The sequence below is a fragment of the Colossoma macropomum genome, unplaced genomic scaffold, assembly GCF_904425465.1.
Source record: "Colossoma macropomum unplaced genomic scaffold, Colossoma_macropomum, whole genome shotgun sequence".
Taxonomy (NCBI): domain Eukaryota; kingdom Metazoa; phylum Chordata; class Actinopteri; order Characiformes; family Serrasalmidae; genus Colossoma; species Colossoma macropomum.
The window spans coordinates 2956847-2975479 of record NW_023496051.1 but is presented as its reverse complement, the minus strand read 5'-3'; the positions used below and the strand labels follow the sequence as shown (position 1 = coordinate 2975479).

General features: G+C 41.5%; 1 protein-coding gene across 1 annotated transcript in view; it reads left to right on the top strand.

Moving 5' to 3' along the window:
• LOC118804602 (CREB-binding protein-like) overlaps positions 1–18633 on the top strand; it is a 74722-nt gene that overhangs the window by 33965 nt on the left and 22124 nt on the right. Inside the window, 4 exon segments of the mRNA XM_036565140.1 lie at positions 7098–7268; positions 8885–9131; positions 14072–14185; positions 17614–17877. Of these exon segments, the coding sequence (XP_036421033.1) occupies positions 7098–7268; positions 8885–9131; positions 14072–14185; positions 17614–17877 (796 nt within the window).

Below are 18633 nucleotides of genomic sequence, written 5' to 3'. Positions count from 1 at the left end.
GGAGAGAGAGTGCGGCGAGTGTGTTGTCCAGAGCAGAATTCGGTCCGTTCAGCCACTCGTCCAGCGTTCCACACTGGTGCAAACGCTGGCTGAGCATAATTAAATTAGTTAGATTTGCGGAAATCGATGAAATTATGTGCAATATCCACAATCCTGCACTGAAAATCCGGCCCTGGAAGAAACTTAATTTATTTAAAAAGATAAATCTGGATATATGCATCCCTTGTATATACACACATATTTTGTGTGTGTATATATGTGTGTGTGTGTGTATATATATGTGTGTATATATGTGTGTGTGTGTGTGTGTGTGTGTGTGTGTGTATGTGTATATATGTGTGTGTGTGTGTGTGTGTGTGTGTGTGTATATATATTTGTGTATATATGTATGTATGTATGTGTGTGTGTGTATGTGTGTATATATGTATGTGTGTGTGTGTGTGTGTATATATGTATGTGTGTGTGTGTGTGTGTGTGTGTGTGTGTGTGTGTGTATATATGTGTGTGTGTGTATATATGTGTGTATATATGTATGTATGTGTGTGTGTATATATGTGTGTATATATGTATGTATGTGTGTGTGTATATATATATGTGTGTATATATGTGTGTGTGTGTGTGTGTATATATATACACACACACAGTTGCTAATTGATTTTTCTTATCATGATGATGTTCTGTGATATATGCACAGCTGCAGTGGTGTGAATCAGTGTATTACTGTGTTCGTATCGCACAGCCCTTATGGCAACACCAAACTACAGTTAATGTATACTTGCATTCAAGCAGCCAGCTGTGCTGAGTCCTGGTGGTTAGCCGTAATATTGTCAGATTGTTTGCGTGTAGCACCAAAAGGCAGTGTTTACCTTTCAGCCGATGGTGCTGTGGTTTCACAGGAAATCGATAGGAAGCCGTTCTGTGTCTCTCTCTCTCACTCTCCGCTCACTACTCCTACCACATCAGAGACCTGCTGGAGTTTCTCACGTCTGTTTCTGTCTACGTGCATACCAGCATTCGCCACATATCGGGGGTCCCCCTCTTTCCCCTTTTTCATGTTTCTGTGTGCAAGAACACAGTAGTGTTGGATAAATGCCATCATAAGATGTTGTATGACGTTTGCAGTATTACGTGACTGTGGTGTGAGTGAATGAATCTACGCTTGAGTGTGGTTTTCATCTGAGAATCAGGAGCGAGTAGGAGCAGTGATGAGGCTGTGACTAGACCTTGGTGGTAGAATACGAAAGCTACGTTTACACAGCAGGTAAAAGTGGCCAAATCTGATTGTCTCAGTCCAATTTTTTTGTTGGCTTTTCAGAATATCTTTTAAATGTGATCTGTATGCGACATCAGTCTGAACAGATCAGCTCCTGAACCGACCCGCATGCACAAAGGAACAGAGCTTCACGCTGTTCATCCAGAGGTAAACAATCATGACTATGAACGAACGCCAGTCGCTCCCGGAGGATCAGCATCGCCAGCATCACAGGAGCCATCATGAAGCTTCACTGACTGACAGCTGGGCTCATCGCCCTGAATGTGTTCGAGCTCGTCGTAAAAAGGGCGCGTAATTTGGACATTTCTATGGTTCATGTCCTCTGATTCTTTACTTTTCCTTGATGCTGCAGCCTCGTTCTCTACATTTCTTTCAAAATCTCTTCAAACACGGAGCGGTTGCAGCGGCTTCTGATTTTTTTAGTACAGAAACATCAGCCTAAGAGTTTCTGAGTCCTCAGCAGCACGAAATGATGAATGTGGAGCTGGATTGACGTAAAAGCCGCATGAATTCCAATCTGGCTGTTCAGACAGCTGAGAGAGTCGTGTTGCTGCATATCTGATATGTGTCGGATTTCAGTACCAGATATGAAAGCGTCTCAAATCTGGGTTGTAAATGTCAGATTCAGTGTGTTTATCTGTTCACACTGACACACAGACACACATCTGTGTCACATATGAAGAAGAAGATCGGATTTGGGCCACTTTTACCTGCTGTGTAAACGTAGCCTAACAGTAATTATGGAAGTCAATAGGGCCCAAACTGCATGTTAGAATACTCGTATACACATTTCGTGATGTTCGTGTCTAAAACAAACTTTAGGTGCAGTGAGCCTCATTCACCAGTATGTTCCTAAAGTTTTTTTTCCTAAATCTGTTCTTGCGAAAGGTCTTAAGAAAAAGTGATTTGTTCTTAAACCACAGAACCGTTCGCGCCTTTTTGCTCTTGAGTGTGTAGATTCTGTTCTTACCTGAGAACAAATCTTAAAAAGAAGAAATTTCTTAAGATCGGTTTGGCGAGCGAGGCCCAGTGTATATAAAAAAAAGTGTATTTATTTGCTTTTCTTTAATATTAAAGAAACAATATTTCACTTTTCTATTTGTAACAAACAGATTTACACCTTTTTACATCCTTTTTTTATGGTGCACGTCCCAAAGATATGCTGTAACTGTCCAATGTCCAGTGCGACAAATGAAACTGACTGGATTTTGGCTGGTCTTTATGGCAGCCATGATACAGAAAGAAGTTTAGGACGTGAATCTATTTAAAGCAGGGGTGCACAACTCCGGTCCTGGAGGGTCGGTGTCCAGCACAGTTTGGTGATTTAACTGTTCCAACACACCTGATTACACTTACCTGATAATTGCCAGGTTAAGTGGGTGTGTTTGAGCTGGTAAATCACCAAACTGTGTGGACACCAGCCCTCCAGGACTGGACTGGTGCACCCCTGATTTAAAACCTTCGTTAAATGATTTTTTTTCTTTCTTTTTCAAAATTAGTTTGGCTTATTTACTGAAATGCATTGTAAAGTTCAGCTCCATCACAAGTGAAATCTTTCTGATACGCAAATTTTAATGTTTTTTTTCAAAGAAAAGTGGTGACCTTGCAAAATTGTAAGGAGAGTATGGCTGTTTTCAGCCTTTAGCGAACAGTTTTGGGGGTTGTTTTTTGTTTATTTATTTATAACTTAACTCAGTCATTCCATCATTAAGTAATTGCTGTTTTTTTCTTGGTTTATGACAAAACGTTTGGTTAAAAAAGTGATTACTCTCCACTCTAACTCTCAAAATTGTCAGGAATCCACAAAAATGTTCAGGAATTCAGTTGCAGCCTAAAAAGTTAACAAATAACAAAGATTTTGAGTACTAAACAAGGAAACAAATACCATCATAACGAATGAATACTTTCTTGTGCCCACAAATCAAACATTTTGTCATATTGTTAATGCACGTTTTAGTTATTGTCTCTAAAATATTTATGCCGCTTTGTTTCTTTAATCTGGTGCTTTTTGTTTGCTAAAGCTACGTTCACATTAAAAGCCTCGTTGCTGAAATCCAACTGTGCTCAAATCCGATCTCTCTGACGTGATGGCTCGCACTCGTTTAGGTGACTCAAATCTGTCATTAATGTGACGAACCGGCGTCCTGAAATGACCCTCATGAGCTCATCCTACTCAGTAACGTCACGTGAATGAATCACGTTCATCATCAGCACAAACTAACGAGCAGAACGAGCTTCGCTGAGAAGATCATTAACTCTGATCAGCTCTCAGCTTCATTATTAGAGCGAGACGAAGGAGAAAAAGGTGAGATGAGCTGCTTTTCCACCGTTTACAGGCTTTAACTTCTGTTCAGCGCTGCTGCCATGGTAACGCTGAATGATGGTGCAGTGCAGTGGAAAAAAGCACATGAATTCGGATCTGAGAGTCACATTAAGGTCACATGGCCACGAATCGGATACGTATCCGATCTAGCTCAGGTCGGATTTGAAAAGATTTGTGTGTCCACACAGCCCTGAAAACATCAGATCTGAGTCACATTAGGGTAAAAAATCGGATTTGTGCCACTTCAGCCTGGTAATGTGAACGCAGCCTAAATGAGAAGGGAGAAGTCTAGCCCTTTACTCTCAGCAGCACAGCATAGCGGGTTTGCTAGCTAGTGATGCATTATTGTTCATTCTGGAGAGTAAAAATGTGTATTTGTTACTTGTATGGGTTTTGTAGTCTATTTTATAGTGTAAAATTACCAATGTGTGTTGTAATTATTTTACATAAATGTTAGGGATGCATTGATACTGGTATCAGGTATCGGCCCAGTCTGCTCTTTTGCTCATACACGATTTGTAAAAAGACACCGATACAGTGTTTGATGCCACCTGATACCACGCGATGTAAGCCGAGTGTACACTGCCATGCTCATGAACAAATGGGGCTGGCAGTGAACAAGAGTCTGCTCACCCAGTGTGAAGTGTTTGGAAACAAAGGCTGTGGTCACTTTAAACATGCTGCTTTGGTTTGTTCCCGTCAGGCATTGACTGTGCGATTTTAGCCTGTTTTAAACACAGTCACAGATCTTCGTTTTCCTTCAAATCTCATTAAAAACTTTTTTTCTTCTCTTTAGTCTTCTAGTTTTTTTTTTTTTGTGTCACTATGTAAAGCATCCTTGGGTTTGTGAAAGAAACTGTGAAAAAGTGAAATTATTATTAATATTATTAATATTATTATTATTACTTAAGCGCGACTTTACTCTGACTGTGTAGAATAGCGAGGCATAAAATGTTAATATGGTGTTTGTTTGTTTTTTTTTATTTCTCCACCTTGTAAAATAGGCTAAAGAGAGACTGTTGTCCCACCGTTTACATCACCGCCTGGTTTAACTTCAGTACATGTTGTTAGAAAAGCTGGTCAGTGTGCAGCGTGTTATTTCGAATGATACGGATTTATTTGAATAGAGCTGTCTGTGTTTAAAGTGTCGTGGATGGAGCGTTTTAATAGTGCGAGTACATAAATCGTAGGCTTGAGTATGTCCACACACGATAGTCTATTCAGTGAGAGTAACAGGAGAAAAAGTTTTCAAAAATCATGTACGCCTTAAAGGACATTCAACTACAGCCCAACCAGCTAAAAAAACACTTCAATAAAATACAAAACGTGATACGTGAGCTCCTCTGATGCGTTAGTCTCTGATGTAATTCCTGTGCTACAGTGACTGTTGTTGAGACAGATGAGGATCAAAACTATGAAACATACTTTACTTACAGCTTTTTGACGTTAAACAGAACTCTCTGTTCTCCACTGCAGTGCTGCTCGATCCAGTGTAACTAATATAAAATAACTAGCTAATGCACGTCATTTAAAATCAGCTATGTTTTAAATATTTAAGATTGCACCCATTTACAGTAACGACTCCTTAATTTTAAGTATGTTACTCAGTATCTTAATTTGTATCGACGAGTACAAAAAAACAAGTTGCTGCTGTTGGAACAAAACTTCGTATCTCCAAAATGGTAACTTTACAGGAGAAGGAAAAAACATACTCTACTTTTAATGTAAGTCAGTGAAACCAGACTTTTTCCAGGTCATTTTGGGTCGTTTCTTTCAGTCCATTCATCATGAAATTTGCACACAATGTAAAGAACAACATTTTCAGATTATGATTTTGTTCCGACAGCAGCGGCGTACTTGTACTCCGTCTGGAAAAACTGGTGTCGCCGCCTCCCATATAAATGTGTTGCCGTCTCTTTGGCCGTCTCTCATAGTCCTAGCAGTTAAGTGGAGGGCTGTGCCGGCTGCTTGAGTGAATGACTCGTAGCTCTGTTCTCTGTAGAGCCTCGACCATTAAGCACGAGAGAGAGAGAGCAGCAAATCCGTATGTGAATGAGTAAGCACAGAGGGGAAGAAGGAGGGGGTGTGCTCTAGCGTTTAGCTTCTCCTCCTGTGTGTGTGTGATGGAGTGAGCGAGCGAGCGGAGGGGTGGCGGTGCGTGTGGCGCTCAGCTGGGCTCTTTTATCTGGTCTGCTGGAGCAATGTCAACACAGGAGAGCGAGCGGCCGGCGTGCTGCTGGAGCTCAGCGCTGAGGGAGGGATAGAAGGAGGGGGAGGAGAGGTAGCTGCGAGTGGATGAACGAAAGGCGAAGGAGGAGGAGGAGGGGGTATTAAAGACCCGGCTCCTGTCTGATGGAGAAGAAAATATTCCCTGCCAACAGCTCAGCGACTGCAGAACGCGAGCCGTGCCATAGGCACTCCAGCGAAGATGCTATGGGCGTGTGAAACTGCCGTTCCACCTATAGGGGGGTTAGTCAGAGTGGGCTTTCTCCCAGTCTGCTGCTGATGCTTTGTTGTGTATAGAATGATGCATGTGTTTTACTGCATGTGAGGGTTCACGTGTTGCTGCATTGTAGAAAAATGTCAAATTAATTATTTTTTTTTAACAGTGGTAAACATTGGTGGACTTCAAACCAGGAACTGTTACTGGGTGTTTTTTAATGTTGTATTTTTACTGTATCTGCTGCTTTTACTGTACATGTGCTAAATATTTCCTGTTGAAGCTGCTGACTTTGAGCCTAACTGGAAGATGGTTTAAGCTGGGCGAGGGTTTTCAGGTGATACTGTTTTACATGATGGCGCAGATTGAATGGACGTCCATGTAGTTGCTTTTGGAAATTCCTTTGTATCTCCTTTTTTATTTATGTAATTTATGTATTTTAATTTTCTTCCCTCCCCCCAGAGTTTAAAAGATAAGATAATCCTTTATTAGTCCCACAACGGGGAGAATTCTCAGTGTTACAGCAGCAAAGGGTGAGCAAAGCCCTCAAGAAAAAAAGAAAAGTAACAAGAAAAGAAATTAACAAGCAAGTAATTAACTTTGTTAATTACTTAAGATTTTTACGGTTTGTTACTTGTTACTGTATAGACAATATATAAATACTGAAAGTAAAAACATAAGATAAATATAAACTCTATACTTCACAAAAATGAACAATATAAAGAATTATAAATAATAGTAAGTTAATAAATAAATAAAATGCCTGCTTCTTATGATAAGTGGACTAAATTTTTTTTTTATTTTACATTAAAAGTTTTTTTTTTGTTTTTTTTTCCATTCTGCTGTAAAGTTGCCATTTTGGAGATGGTGAATTTACTTATTGCCATCGTTAGCACAGCTCTTTGGTTAACCAATCCCAGGCACAGGCCTAGTTTAATTACTGCGGTGGAAAAGTTGACTCATGAGCTCGGCTGTACATCAAGTACTTCGAACCGAAGCATGCAGCCCATTACTCTTTTAACTCTGTTCATATTTCTCTCTCTTTCTCTCTGCGTCTGTAGATGGGCATGGCTGGGGGCAGTAGTCCGTTCGGCCAGTACCAGGCAGGAGGGCAGCAGTTAGCAGGAGCGGGCGTGAACGCTCAGCTGCAGAATAAAGCCGCTCTTCAGAACAGCCTGCCGCCCTTCCCCACCGATCTGAAGGGCGGCACCGTGAGCAGCGTGCCAAATATGGTGAGTGTTCAGCTCCTTCTTAGTACTGATCAACCTTGTGCTCCATAATTGCCTTCTTTTCAGCTTCTGCGAAAGAAATGATCTGTTTGGCTGTGTATCAAGTAGGACTGATGATGATGATGATGATAAATTGTATCCAATACCAGTTTTAAGAAGGTAAAAAAAATTATACGCGTTGATGTTTTATATGGTAAAAAAATTAAACAGTAGTTTTATTTAAACCCTAAACGCAAATATGTTGAACTCAAATCACACAAACCTAGACAAGTGTAAGACGTTTTACTGAGAAGTAACCTTAACCTTAAACCTTTAACCTCATGCCACTCATCACCCGTATCTTATACGAGTGTAGAAATCAGCCGTATCTTATACGAGTGTAGAAATCACCCGTATCTTATACGAGTGTAGAAATCAGCCGTATCTTATACGAGTGTAGAAATCAACCGTATCTTATACGAGTGTAGAAATCAGCCGTATCTTATACGAGTGTAGAAATCAGCCGTATCTTATACGAGTGTATATCTGAAACATTACAGATCCAATATAGGCAACCGAGGTACCATATTAAAGCTTAAAATCTCATCTTTTCATCGATTGTGCCATTTTTTTCTTTAATTGGATTAGAAAAATAAATATTTTCATCACAAAAACTTGCCACGAAAGTTTTTAGAACAAAATATTAGGTACTGTATGAACATTTATTTTTCATGAAGCCGTTTTTTGTGGACATATTATACATCGAACGAACAGGCTGACTCTCAGGATTATACTCTAAAATCTACGACTGTCGAATTAAAATCAAAAGAATTTATTCCAAACAAAAGAGATCTGCCTGGCAACACAGGAGCCCTGGTGCGTAATGGCTGCTGCCACTCACCGTCTCACACACAAACGCTTCATACCAGCGCCGCCTCAGGCTGTCCGCTTTCGAACGACACCAAACTTGTGTATTTCCTTCAATCCATTTATTGGTAATCCTCATTTTTGTGCAAACAGTACATGGGAAAAACAATTAGTCAAAATAAAATACAACAATTTCAAACAATAATTAAAATATGATCAACTCCAGATTTTGGGAGGTGAAAGTAGACCCCTGGTGACACAAGTTTTATAAGCAGAAAGTTGGGGGGAAATTAACTTTTTAATTTGTAGTCACTAACATGTAATTTATAAAATTAAATTTAGCAAAGCGCCTGTTTTTTTGTTTATCATATTTTGATCATAATAGATTCATTTCAGTATCTTTTAAATGTTTTCAATTACAATTTTGAAGGCTTTTCAGTGACGTTACAGCATGAAATTCTCTCTAGTTTATGTAGTGCTTGAGTAAAAAGCCTCAATATTTGGGTGTAATTTCAGGTGGAAAATGGAAAAAAGGGTTCTTAAGAGGTTAAGCAGTTTATTTGTGCCTAATATAATGTTTTGTGTTTTTAAATTAGCATGAATTTAGTACTTTTTTTTTTTTTAAGAGATGTTGTCAGTGATATCTTTGCAAATGCCAATAATACCACCCAGCATTCCCAGCCAAAATCTAATCTTTTGTCAGTTGCTACACAATATTGTATCTCTCCCTCTCCCTTCATTCTCTTTCTTCCTCTGTCACTCTGTCTCTGTAGCCCCAGGCGCAGCAGCAGGTCTCTGTGGGCATGGTCGGCGGTCAAGGTGTATCTGCCGGCCCCACAGCGGACCCGGAGAAGCGGAAGCTGATCCAGCAGCAGCTGGTACTGCTGCTCCACGCCCACAAGTGCCAGCGGCGAGAGCAGGCTAACGGCGAGGTGCGCGCCTGCGCCCTGCCCCATTGCAGGACCATGAAGAACGTCCTCAACCACATGACGCACTGCCAGGCTGGCAAGTCCTGTCAGGGTGAGTCGTGCTTTAGAGTTTGGGGGTTATTAATGTGAAGGTGTGAGAGATGGTGTGTGTTTCTCTGCTCTGAGTGAAAATGGTCATGTAAATAAACACACATCAGTCAGGCATAACATGATGACTTTGTTAGCCCCCTTTTACCCTGTTCTTCAGTGGTCAGGTGGACTATTCTCAGTCCAGCAGTGACACACAGTATTTAAAAACTCCAGCAGCACTGCTGTGTCTGATCCACTCAGACCAGCACAACACACACTAACACACCACCACCACCATATCAGTGTCACTGCAGTGCTGAGAATGATCCACCACCCAAATAGTACCTGCTCTGTGAGGGTCCATGGGGGTCCTGACCACTGAAGAACAGGGTAAAAGGGGGCTAACAAAGTATCAGAGAAACAGATGGACTACAGTCTGTAACTGTAGAACTACAAAGGGCACCTATATAGTAAGTGGAGCTGATAAAATGGACAATGAGCGTAGAAACAAGGAGGTGGTCATAATGTTATGGCTGATCGGTGTAAATTTATATGAAAGTAGTCCTGTAAAGGAGCAAATACACTCAAGGAAATGTTTTTGACGCGGAAATACCGCTAGTTTGATCTTCAGTTGAACGGTATGTGTAGATAAACATTACGTAATAGAACAAAAATGAATGTAAATTTGCCTTCACAGTCATGTATTTAAAAAAAAATCAGTCTGTCATTTTTACTGTTGAAAAAAACAAATACACACATAGTTTCAGTAGCTGGTGCTGCCCTCTTTGGCAGAAACAGCTTTGTTTCCTGTGACTGTCTACCAGTTTCTGACGTCCGCTGGGAGATTTGTTTGCCTGCTTCTCCATGTGGAATTATTTCAGCTGTGCAACGTTGGGGTTTCTCTCATATGCAGCCCATTTCAGCGGGGTTCAGATCTGGGCTTTGACTAGGCCAGGTATGTCCAGTCTTATCCACAAAGGGCCGAGGTGGCTGCAGGTTTTTACTCCGAACAGGCTGGAGCAAGCTGTCCTCCTTTGTTGGAATGAAGACCGGCCCTTTGTGGGTAAGATTGGACGCCCCTGGACTGGGCCATTTCATAACCCTCCATTACTAACTTTTGAGCCGTTCTTTGGTGGCATTACTTCTTTTAGCATGTTACGGTCTGCTCTCTGGGTAAATCTGCTGGGTTGGCAAGTTGGCATTGGTTTCAAATGATTGACTTCTTTTCTTTGTATGTAAGGTTGCGTTACTTTTTCCGTGTTAGAACATTGCATTTATTCTAATTTCATTGCATTTATTCTATAATTTCTATTAATATCTATATTATTTAAAGGATGGAAAAAAATGCAGATTTTAAGTGTTAATTACTTCTTATATATATATATATATATATATATATATATATATAATGTATTTATAGGTTAAGTTACAGACTCAGTCCAAGCAGAAATGCAGGCTTGTAACGATTTGTGCCGATAATGTGTTGGCATCTCTCTGGTTCTGCGTTTATGAGGTAATTAGATCTGTTCTGCGGTCGCATCTCTAATGATGCGTTTATCGCAGAAACTCATATCGTGATAATGATAAAAATAGGATTTATCATGCAGCCCTAGTCTGTATGATGACCGGATATCTGTATGTCCAAATGAGTCAAAGAGTAAACTTGTTTATGAGGTGTACTTCTGCACATGACTGCACACCGTACAGTTACTCTGGTGAAACAAATGAAACGAGTGATAAGCATTTCCATAGCATATAGAACTGTGTGCTTTATTAATTTACCTGGGCAGCTCAAAAAGGCTCCACATGCCATTACGCTTCAATGCTATGTGCCTGAATATTTTTTAAGCAGCCCCGAACTGTCACGTTTCACCCCAGCTCCGGTGAACATCCAGGGTTTCGTTCAGAGGCGCATTCACCCACTCTTCAAACGCCGGTGCTGTTACAAAATCAACTATTTGCGCTTTTCACATGACGTCACCGTATAGTCGCCGCCATTGTGAGGACCGAATCAGGGAGTGACTGCGCTGTGCGACGCCTTCAATCAGTTGTGCTTTGTGAACCCTGCGAGACGCGACAGGAGCCGAGAGACGAGAGACACACAGACCTTTAATTCAGTGTTTTCACTCCAGGTTTGGAGCCGCTGCACTGTATAGTTCAGTGTTTCTCTCTGCTGTTCACCTCGTTCAGCTCAAGAAGGGATTAATTAGCTAATAATATCAGGTATTTTAACCAGGAAACCACAGTTATGCAGTGCAGGGGTTTCAGGACTGGAGCTGAACTCTGAACTAACTGAACTAGCAAACTTACAGAATCACGTCTGTCGAAACACGACGCCGTTTTCAGACCCACGACATTCAGCCTGATATTTAACGTTTATGTTTCACCATTCAAACCTCATTTAAACCTCCAGGAACAGAGAGTGAAGTTATACCGGCTGACTGTTTATCTCTCGGCTGTTAACGTTAGCTAAAGTTATATAAAGGCCAGCATTGATCACATCTGTGTTAATTAGCTGATGTCGTTACCCTCCTATGATCACAGAGTGTCACAGAGGAGTTCAGGGGGAAAATCTGTTCATGTCTGCATCCTCACATCAAAATAAAAAGGTTTTAAAAAATCTTGGGGAGGACACCCCAAAAAGATTCCTACAGTAAACCAGATCTGTACATGCCCAGCTAGCGCCCCTTGTCCAAGCCAAGCTTATCGATTCCTATGGTAACGGGTGGATAACTAAACAGTAAAATGTAAACAGTGAATGTGTTGCGCTTTTTACGTGAGAAACCAGTCTCATCTCGTCACACTGGGAACACATTTTAGTGAGAAGTGCAAAAGAAAGCTGGCCAGAATAAATGCAGGTACGAGCCTGACGTTAAATTTGTGTTAATGCAAGGTGTGAACAGCTTAAGAGTCTATCGCCAACGAGACGTTAGGGTTAAGGAGTCGAGGCTGAATCATTGCCTGACGCCGCCTGCTTTAGTGAGGCTGTTCTGAGCTTCAGTTTGCGTTGGCCATAGAGTGGGAGTTTAACACACTCTCAGACACACAGTGTGGCGTTTCTCTCCAGCTCATTTCTTATTGTTAGCAACCTGTGGTGCCATCCAATTCATTGTTATATTTCTCTCCTCCCTCTGTCTGTCTGTCTCTCTCTCTCTCTCTCTTTCCCCTTTCAGTTTTTCTTTCTTTCTTTCTCTTTGTTTACGAGCTGACTCACCCACTCGATCGCTGTCGCAGCGAACAGACACTCGTGCACTCGTTCATACTTTCACATCTGCGTCTTGTGTACACAGCAAGCTGAAATTCCTCTGATTGTGTGGGTGTGTGTGTGTGTGTGTGTGTGTGTGTGTGTGTGTGTGTGTGTGTGTGTGTGTGTTGAAAGATAGTTGTCAGCAGCGGGAGCCTTTAGAAAAGTTCCTGTAGCTGGTTTCTGTTCTGTTCTCCCCTCAGGTTTTTGGCTGCTGTGGGCCACTGGTTCTGTGTGCGTGCATGCTTCCATCTCAAGTGGAGATGGGAGCCAGTTCAGGGCCGTTTTCTATTGGCTTTCAGGACACTGGTCATGCCAGATATACACACACACGCACACACACACCTTAATACAGGCCAGAAGCACAAGTTGACGGTGCTCCACAGGTTTCATTTTTCCAGGGCTGTGGCAGGAAGACAGACAATTTTTCATTGCCTTAGTTTCTGACAGGGCTGCATAACATGTTTGTTAATCATCATCTCCATAATGCTCTTTGCGGCAGTATGCAAATGAAGCCTCTAATCAGTCACGATATCCTGACCAATCATAGACATAGACATAATTATTTTAGACACTTGACTGCCTGAATGTAGAGTATAGTTGTATGCAAAAGTTTGGTTGTCCCTGGTCAGAATGACATCATTTGTTGACAAGTGAAAATGAGGGTGCTTGCTATAAGGAGAATATACTTCTGCACAATTTAAAGCACAATTACTGTTTATTTGCTGAATTTAACGTATTTAAATTCAGAATTTAAACCCGCCCCATCAGCACCACCATCCCAACATGTTAAATCAGCAAATTAATAAACTGTGTGCTAAAATTTGCAGGAAAAGGTCATGTTTGTTCTATTTAGAGGATGTGTGAACATCGTTCATTTACAACTATATGTTGTACATGATCGATCCGGTTAGGGCTGGGCGATATGGAAACAGTAGTACATCATGGTACTTAGACATTTTCACGATAAGCAATATCACAATATTTTGACACATGCCAAATATCTTGGTGGGTCATTTTTAAAAACTATAAAAACTGAATATGGTGAATAGTTTATATAGTATAGTGCATATACTGCGCTAAATACAATTAAAACAGCTAATTTTGCTCGCTATATAATAAAATTGCATTTGGTCTGTGTTCTTAAATGCGCACAGAAAGCAGATCGTGCATCATGAAAACAAAAACGATCACAGTAAAGATGAATATTGTCCTATTGCCCATCCCTAATCCTGATTAACTGCATTATTTTGTGTAGTTAATCACAAATGCGTTTGTCGTATTTGCTCTAATTTGACCCTAAAGAGGTTTTTCCCATTTGAAACGGGTGCGTTTTGTCGCAGCTATCAGAATGTCGTGTGAAAGTGGGCTGAGAATGAAAATGAGTGTAGTTACTTCATACTTTTCATTGCCGACGCCCAGCGAGAACAACAGCTGTTATGTTTCAGCTTCACTGCAGTTGTGGTCTCTCAGTCTGGTAGCATTACGTTGCGACTTTGTTTCAAGAGGAACCGGAGCTTTCCAGTCTGAAGGTTGCTGAATAATCCAGCTTAGTCTCTCAAAGGTCGTCCTCCGGTGTTAAAGTTCAGGACGTTGGTCAACTTTTACAGCGCTAATTATAATATTTGTACTTTAGACAAAGTAGCATTGCCGTTATATGGCTATCGTATGTTATTCATCCCCAGTTTCTAAGTCTCTCTCTCTCTTTCTCTTTGCAGTGGCTCACTGTGCGTCCTCAAGGCAGATCATCTCTCACTGGAAGAACTGCACGCGGCACGACTGCCCCGTCTGCCTCCCGCTGAAGAACGCCAGCGACAAACGCAACCAGCAACGTGAGTCTCTGCTCCTTTGCCTTTGAACACGGTCCCCCTAGCACCGCACTCAGCTCTGTTCAGCGTAGAATTGGAAGAAACACTGTTGTTTTTATGCAGTGTAGTAGTGTAGTTTACACACTGTAATAGTGGGTGATGTACTGGTTGAAGTCCTTCAAAAGCCAGGTTTCTCAACCTGTGGGCCATGAAGCACCCTCCACTGGTCCGTGGGCCTGTACTCAGAGGGAGGCAGTAATACGGGCCAGTAACGTCACTGTAAGTCATAAAAGCATAAGTGTAAAAATGATAACCAATATTAATAGAGATGTACAAATAAGTGTCGCAGTAGTGGCTAATTAAAGGTCATCAGTCTGAGACAGTGCGGCCGCGAGATCGCGATGCAGACAGCGAGCCAGAAATGGAGAAGTTTCTCAGAGCTCTTTATTTGGTGAGCACTTATCAGCGTGTATTTGGTCGAGCATCAGCGACCTGAGTGGTTGAACTCAAACTGATAAACCAATGAAGAAGCCGACATCAAGTAAGATTTATCAGTATTGTTGATGTGACGATGCTAATCCGAAAGCCAAGTGAGTGAAGTGAGGTTTATTTCAAATAAATCACAAACACCCTCAAAGCTAGAGACACATCTCGAGACTAAACAGTTCTTTTTGGAAGCCAGTGGAGTATTTTCAGTTAAATTTTTGTTTTGTTCACCGTTTTTGACATCACTACAACCATGTGTTTTTAACACACACACACACACACACACACACACACACACACACACACACACACACACACACACACCTTCAAATTCTGCAGACCTACTGGCAGCCAGAATGGCCAATCTGACCTTTTTCAGGACCTAATTTTCAGGTTTTCAGTGTCAGTTGTGTTTTAAAAAGCTGATGCTTTGTAGTTGTACACAGGTGGGCCTTGGGGTGGAAAAGGTTGCGAACCCCTGCTTTATACCACTTCTGGAATCCTAACAGATTCCTAAATTAGGGAGCATCATGTGCTCTTAACGTCTGTCATTAACAGAATTTATCTTTTGTATGTGAGGGTGCACGCACGGCATGATTAGGCAGCGAGAGTGAATTACGTAAAAAAATTGGCTACGAAAAAGAACTCAAATTTGTGGATCTGTCCTATTATCAGGTGAAACAAACTAAGCTTGTATGTGTTGGAAAAAAACCCCACTAAAACTAAGGATGTTTGTGGGGTTGAGAGAAACAGAGATCACAGTCTGAGCTGGAGACTATTTCACTACAAGCTGGCGGCTGACTAAAAGGTAAAGACAGTGACTTGTCGTCTGTACGCATATCCTGTGCCTGTGTTCACCCAGCCGCTTCTCTGCCTCCGCAGTCTGCTGCACATGCAGCGTGCCTGAGTGTCTGTTCTCCTTTTTTCTCTCCACTCTTTCACCGACTGCCTGAATCACTCATTGAGTTAAAAACACTGAACGTCTCACAATACAGGGCTTGTTAAATGATGTCGTAATAGGGTCGTTCTACAGAAACGTCCACTTTTCTGTCTGTCCATAGGAGTCACTGGTGTTACTGATCCTCATTGGTGTTACACACAATAAAGGAACACCAGAGACATTTTTAATGAACAATGCATTTTACTAAACGGCTGCTGCAGAGCATCAAACCACATGTTGTCAGTCATGGAATATCCACTAAAATATGTAATTTAATCTATTTTTATTCTGTTTTTTCACAATTACCGAATACAGAATAAAGTCGGTCACACCAGTGACTTCAGCTAAAAGCTTCATATGAAATCATGAGCTAAATGAGAAAATCTCTGATAACTGAAAGACACAGTGGACTCACCATGAGCTTTTCTTCATAGATCCTCAGAAAACAGGTAAAAGGAAGTCAAGTGATGTCATCAGTGTGATTTTTATTTCAAAATAAGAGATTTTTTGTTATGCTGTAACACCAGTGACACGACTCCTGGGGACCACAACTTTCATTATATATTTTATAACATTTATTTGGCATTTATTTTTCTTATGTCATTTAATTTATATATATTTCATCATCATGTATAGATTATTGCAGTTAAAATTGCAGAGAAGGGGTTAAGCTTATTCTTCAGGTCATAATACAAGGTTATGATGGGTGCAGTCAGAAAGCCAAAGTGCTGGAGTGAAGCAAAGCATCCACATTGCCTGCTAGTTAGGGCTGATTTTGTCAGGGCTCCTATGTGGTGTAGCTGTTGAAGGTTTGCGCTGTTAGTGGCAGGTTGTGAATGCAAATCCAGCAGAGAGCATAATTGTGTAGAGTATTACATACATTGTGGTACGAGGGTTTTGCTGTTGGCTCCTTGAAACGGGAAACGAGAGATTTTGGCTGATTTTGAAGTTTGTGTTAATTTTTTCTGTGTAGTATGAGTTTTGTTGGTAAGGGAACCTCATGAAATACAGCAGTTCTTCTCTCACCATTATGTTCTTCCTTCTTTTTTGTTTTTTTTCCCCTAACATAATCTGCCAGCCAGCCCTCTCCTATTTCTTCTTTTTCTCTTGATCTCTTTTGCTCTCTTCATTCTTTTCTTGCGTTCTCTTTCTGGCTGACGTTCTCTGGGTCGCTCCCTTGGTAATCACCTTTCACCATGGCCAAAGAGAAGAAGGTTGAAACTGGAGTTTGTTTTTGCGTTGCGGGATTTTCATACTGGAAAGCCCAGACGTTCTACTAATGGCAGTGGCGTCTTTGAGTAGCTGGAGGGGGGGTGGGAAAGAGTAAAACATCCGCGATTTTACTTGCACTGTGATGTAAACAGTGGTCCTATTTTTTTCTCTGAAGTGCTGGATCTGCGCAAGACAAATGTTTTGTCTTAGTGGATAAGACAAAAGTGGTTGTAAACTCTGAAGTAATAATATTCTGAGGTTGAGGTTTTGGGAGTGAGCTGGACTGTGGCAGTGACGCTCAGACTGATACTCCTTCATTTATGCTAAATTCTAATTGTATTTGTACTGATGATAATTTCTGTAATCTATCAAGTATTTTTCAATAAATTTGCTGATCCAGCTTTTACCACTTGTGCAGTTTGCTCCATTGCAATGTGTCCATCGTTGTAATGAGCATTTCTTCATGGTGCAGTGAAACAGTAGAAGCTGTATTGCCCCCTATACTTCCTGTAGGGAATTACAGTCTGTCAGATTGACCATGTGAATCATTTGCACGTTGTAAAGTGTCATAGAGCTCTTTTGTTTTATTAAACTCGAAATTGTAGACGACTGTTTAACTGTGTTGACTGTTACAGCGCAACAATGTACTGAAAGCAGTGTTGTCAAACTGCATGATTAGTAATGGCCAAGCTTTTTGTGTGCCTTCCACCAGATTGAGTATATTAGAGTCATGATACTGAGACAAAATTTGATGTTGGCAGTACAAATTGTGATCTTTTTTACCCAACTTTTTTTTCCCCCCTTCTTCCTTCAGCAATGCTGAGCTCTCCCAGTGCAGGCCTGCAGAACTCTATGGGTCCAGTAGGCTCAGGTCAGCCGACGGCGCCAGCCCTGAACACCTCGGCACCTATAGACCCCAGCTCCATGCAGAGAGCGTATGCGGCCCTCGGTCTCCCTTACAGCAACCAGACCCCCACACAGACGCAGTCACCTGCGCAGACGCCTGGAGCCGGACAGCCTTCAACCCAGTCTGCACAGACCCAGCACCAGCAGCAGATGAGACCTCTCGGTGCTCTTGGTAAACACACACACGCTTTCTCTCCAGTCCCAGTCGTTCTTTCACATACGTAAGGGGTTAACTCTAAAGGGCGTTACACAACAAATGCTGAACACAAATAAATGACACACCATTCATACGCGATTTTTGTGCGTCAATACTATTCATACCAGACATTACGCAGTGTTTTAGTTCACGCCACAAAAAAACTGGCAAAATATTTATCGAAAGGTACGTTGCTTCTCACAAAATGGTCAGTATTGCTCAAGATGCTTTCCAGGTTGGGAAAGCAAAAAGGAGAACAGAGTTTCCCCATCTCATTCAGGAAATAAACTTCATGAACTCCACTCATACACTATAGGGACAAAAGTATTGGGACACCTACAGGAGTTTTTGTGATGTCTCATTCTAAATCGATAGGCATTAATATGGAGTCGCCCCCCTTTGCAACTATAACAGCTTCCACTCCTCAGGGAAGCTTCTACAAGATGTTGTAGAGAGTCTGTGGGAATTTTTGCCCATTCATCCAGAAGAGCATTTGTGGTGTTAGACACTGATGCTGGACGAGAGGGTCTGGCTCACAATCTCCATTCTAGTTCATCCTAAAGGTGTTAGACGGGGTCGAGGTCAGGACTCTGTGAGGGTCAGTCAAGTTCTTCCTCACCAAACTCACCCAGTCAGGCCTTTATGGAGCTGCTTTGTGCACTGGGGCTCAGTCATGCTGGAACAGGAAGGGTTCTTCCCCAAACTGTTCCCACAAAGTTGAAAGAGTACAGT